We start from the raw sequence: 4,997 nt of genomic DNA, 5'->3' as shown, positions 1-4,997 counted from the left end.
CACCTGATGTGTAGCCACAAACCACATGCTGTTTATGTGTTTGATATTTTCCTGAATACACTGATTGCCATTGTCATACAGAATTTCTGAAAGTAAAATTTAGTCTAATTTCTTGTGGTGTAAAGTCAATGTGAATTAAGAGTCACATATTCTCTTATATCATTTATTACACCTATGAATAAACATCTCAGATATAAGATTGTTCTTTTAATGATACTGATACAAACCTTCTGCTTTCCACAACTGTACATTGGGCTGTGGAGTTGTGTGATTTGTTGAGATTGTCCTGTGTATTGTTGATATAGTTGAAGTGATGAGATTCTTCTTTGAATAAATGTTTTATTTCCAATTTTGTTTTTCTACTTGTTCACATTTCTTGTGCTGGTTTCACAATCTGATCTATTTTCTTTTCAGAAATCCTTCAAGCATTTTGAAGATCTTCTCAACATACTTTTCTTTCTGAGGAGTGTGCTGCCAAAATGAATTTTGTAAGTACTTAACTGACAAACTCCATTAGTACATCAATAAAACAATTAAACTGGAAGTCCCAGCTCTTTGAGGCTGCTGGCCCAAATGCCCTTATTTTAGGAGTGATAAGCTGAAGATATGTTTCTGAATATGTTTCTCACAGCAGAGTTAACTGTCAAAGCACACTCTTTATTGGGTTATGCTCCCCTAATGGAACTACAGGTTTGGTGTCTGTGGTGCAGGTAACTGTCTCTGAGGTCAGCCATCCTGTATTGCCTGTCTAGCTGAGTGGAGAGAAGTAATCATTTTTGGGCTTGATTTAGCCAAGCTACATTAGTATGATTATGTATAACATACTTCCCCTCCCTTGACCGTAAAGGAACTCTAGACCTCTACTTCGAATTCAGACTTTTACACTGAGTCTTCTGTGATGGCAGACTAATCCTTTCTGCATAATGTATTTAAAGATTAAAATCTTTCAGGCCATCCAAAAAGATTATGTACTTGTTTATATATTAATTAAGATTTTATTAAATTCTCTAGTTACTTCTTGCAAGTCTCCTCTGCAGTGTTAAATATATCTGTAATTGGGGTGTGTGGTGAGTGAAAACAGAGTAAAACATGTAGTGTTGGAGCAAAAACAGTGCTGTGGTCTGTCTTCGGATGAATTTGATATAGACTTGAAGCTGAGACATGGGAAGGATTGGACAGAAGTATGACAGTTATCATAAGGAAAATGTCACTTCCATTTCAAATCAGTGCTCCATATAATACTTGTATGCTAATTTTCAAAAGATTTCCAAAGTACCTTGTATTTGTATGACTTTGTTATCTATCATCTTTCCACTGTATGGAAATTAACACCTATGTGTTAACTGGTCATCTTCTTTTTTACAGACAGAGTCTCGTACCACAGATTATCCATATTATTCAGACTATGCTTCTCTAATCACAGAACCTTGTTCTAAGCTGGAAGTCAGGAACTTCACAAAAACATTTCTGCCAGTTGCATATTCCTTGATTTGTATCATCGGCCTGGTTGGTAACATCTTTGTAGTGATGACCTTTGCTTTATATGAAAGAAGCAAGTCCATGACGGATGTGTACCTCTTCAACATGGCCATAGCAGACATACTTTTTGTTCTCACTCTCCCACTGTGGGCAGTGAATTATGCTGCTGACAAATGGATTTTTGGTGATTTTATTTGCAAAATGACCAGAGGTATCTATGCAATCAACTTCAGCTGTGGCATGCTGCTTTTGGCCTTTATCAGCGTGGACCGGTATATTGCTATCGTGCAGGCAACAAAGTCATTTAAACTCCGGGCAAGAACACTTGCATATAGTAAACTCATTTGTTTGGTTGTGTGGGTATCATCAATTTTAATCTCTAGTTCCTCTTTTCTATATAGTGAAAGTTACAGCTTCTCCATCAATGAAACCAAGGAGATTTGTGATCATAGATTTGACAGAATGTCTGAAAGCACAATGCTGAAATCACTGCTGCTGTGTCTACAAGTTGGATTTGGATTTTTTATACCTTTCATATTCATGATTTTTTGCTATACGTTCATTGTCAAATCCTTGCAACAAGCTCAGAATTCGAAAAGAAACAAAGCAATCCGTGTGATTGTATTAATTGTAGCTGTTTTCCTAGTTTTCCAGGTACCTTATAACCTTGTTCTTCTTGTGACAGCCATAAATATGGGCAAGATAGACAAGTCTTGTGATAATGACAAGATAATGGCCTATGCAAAATACACCACTGAAGCCATAGCTTTTTTACACTGTTGTGTGAACCCTGTGCTCTATGCATTTATTGGAGTGAAGTTTAGGACTTATTTTGTGAAGATAATGAAGGACCTATGGTGCATGAGATACAAGAAATACAATAAACGTAGTTCAAGGACAAACTCTGATACTTATCACTCGAGACAGACTAGTGAAATTCTGACTGACAATGCATCTTCTTTTACTATATAATACAATTTGAACAATATTATTACTGAAGGAATCTTCTCATTGAGCAACGCAAACCAGTGTCACTGTGCCTGTGACAGCAAGTCATCTGGGCTTCTCTGCACCTCTAAGGGACCCCGCATGATATACAACTCGCTTCAGGAAAATAATTAAGATAAAAGAATAACACCGTCCTGTGGAAAATTGGAATCTTATTGACCTCTCTTAACATTTACACTCTTCTAAAGTGCACTGCTTAGAATTATCAAGAAAGTGAAGTTTACAGAGGAATGCTCCTTGTTTTCTAAGGAAAAATTGCATCTCATATGTCCTTCACCACTGAAATATCCCAAGAGTACTAATTAAATGAATCAGGTTATGTCCAGGCTCATTCTACTTACATTTATGTTGTTTCTATTAATTACTTCTACCTGGAAATCCTATTTAAGTGTAGGTGTCCACTGTGCTTTTGTTGCAGACAGGTCACTGCAGTAATATTAACCTAAAAAGACTGCATTTTGAGCAAAGCACGACAAAGAAAGCAAGCAGAGAAATGAAGAAACAAGATCAAGGCTGCTGGCATAGCTGGGCTATGCCATATGTTAGGTCTTGTAAATCTTTGTCCAGTTCTACGTTCTACCTGCTTATCGGGAATTGCTTGCACCAAGGTTGAGGCTGGTCAGAACCAACAGTGACATGTCTACTAAAGATAATATTAGAAAAAAAGAAAACTATTAATTAAAGAGAACACTGAAATATCCACAGAAAAGTTTTCTGATGTCTGCCAAGATTATCTTTTGAATAGAAAACAGAGCTTTGCTTGAGAGATTCTTCTCTTCACTTGGCACAGGATTCAAGTGCTGGAATCCATCAAGGCTGATCATCTGGTGAATGTCTCTTTGTGAAAAGTTGTTTCTTGCTAGCTGAAATTCGCACTCCACTTTTTAGAAGGCAACAAACTGTACAGAACTGCAATTATTCCAATACTGTGATTCTGTGATCCTTTTTGTTGGAACTTGATCAGCAACAAAATGTGATGCATTTCTTTCTATTTATCTACCATTAGCAAAGTTTCCTTAGGAATGGATTTACTAGCACAAATATGCATATATGAAATTTACTCCATTAGCTTCAGAAATTATGAAGGATTATAACTAATAATAAGACCAGAATTTGACTTAATCCAGCCAGAATTTTTACTTAGTTAATCAGCATTTGACTTAGTATGAATACAGAAATATTTATAATAAATTCAATTAGTTTTACCCAGCCATGACTTTTCAGCAAACCCCCAGTGCATCTTCTGCTCCTTAAGTGAGCTTCACCCCACTGTAGCAGTCATGATGGGATGGTGAAGTAGACAGGAGCAGGAGATGGAGGGCAGAGGGGCAGGATGGAGGAGAGGACCACCACTGTTACCTGTTTGCAGTCTGCTGAAGTTCCTACCAGTCCTCTGCAGTTCTGCTGCAATGCGAGCAGAAACCATGGAAGTGCCTAGAGTTGCTGTCATGTGAGATTTTACACTCCTATGGCTGTATAAATTAATGCAATTTGCAGTGTGCTGTTTACCTTGGCTGTTTGGGTTTTTTTTTGGGGGGGGAGTTGGTTTGGGTTTTTTTTGTTCATTTGTTTTTTTAAAGTTCATGGCTGAAGAGCTAGTGGGGCTTGGATCACAAACCATGTCTTTCAGTGGCAATGCAAATGGTCAAGAAGGACAGTGCTGGAGCTGAAGATCCCTTGAGGACGGGCATTGATATCGCATGACTCAAAACTAGTACTGCCTTGGCTGGTGCAATCCATCCTGCTTTACAATGCAGTGTTAGGTTTTTAAATATCAGCACCAGGTGTGATAAAGATTGCATATATTTATCATGGCTGAATAGGAACTTAGGCAAGAAAATGATATAAAATTATGTAAATGCAGATGCATGCATTTGCTGTATATAGCACTGATGATTTTCTGGAAGAGATCAGCAAATAAAAAATGTAACTGAAAAGGAAAAAATCCTTCAGATTTAAGAGTTTCTTGCTACATGTATTACCTTGAAACATTATCTTATTCAGTGCAAAATCTCCCATATCTGAACAACGTAGCATCCCTCAGAGGCTGCGTGAGGGAGTGTGCCCTACAGCGGGCTCACAACTGAAACCCACCAAGTGCTATGGTAGCTCCTGGGCAGAGTACTGCAAGGCTTGAAAGCATCCCCCTACCCTCCTGCCAGCCCTGCTGCCATGCCTGCATTGGCCTTCAGCCACTGAACAACCCAAAGGCTGCCCCAATGGCTGCCAGGTGGGGTTGGGGGGCAAGATGGCAGCCAAAGGGCAGTTGCTGACCCTGTCACCATCCCACTGGAGGGGTCTGGCTAACAGACCCCAGGGCAGAGAGGGAGTGCCCAGGACTAGGCAACTGTGCCATAGCCATGTGAAGTGGCTCCTCATCCCTCAGGATTGAGGAAGAAAGGGGAAGAGAGCAAAGCTTGATCCCACAGGCTGGGGCCTTCCCCAGGGAGAGGAGCCCGCCAGGCTGCCTCGCGTGGGTCACCAGCCCCTGGTAACCATGAGGGACCCTG

The 4,997-nt window shown here is 39.5% G+C and overlaps 1 protein-coding gene across 1 annotated transcript; it reads left to right on the top strand.

Moving 5' to 3' along the window:
- The first annotated feature begins 479 nt into the window (after positions 1 to 479).
- On the top strand, positions 480 to 2,451 carry CCR6 (C-C motif chemokine receptor 6). The gene is made up of 2 exons (XM_010168070.2): positions 480 to 488; positions 1,366 to 2,451. Exons 1-2 carry the CDS (start codon positions 480 to 482, stop codon positions 2,449 to 2,451), a joined length of 1,095 nt encoding a protein of 364 aa, XP_010166372.2.
- The last annotated feature ends 2,546 nt before the right edge of the window (positions 2,452 to 4,997 follow it).

This window comes from Antrostomus carolinensis, unplaced genomic scaffold (assembly GCF_000700745.2).
Source record: "Antrostomus carolinensis isolate BGI_N321 unplaced genomic scaffold, ASM70074v2 scaffold8915, whole genome shotgun sequence".
NCBI lineage: Eukaryota > Metazoa > Chordata > Aves > Caprimulgiformes > Caprimulgidae > Antrostomus > Antrostomus carolinensis.
Note: the sequence above shows the minus strand (reverse complement) of the source record. Positions and strands in the feature narration are given on the sequence as shown.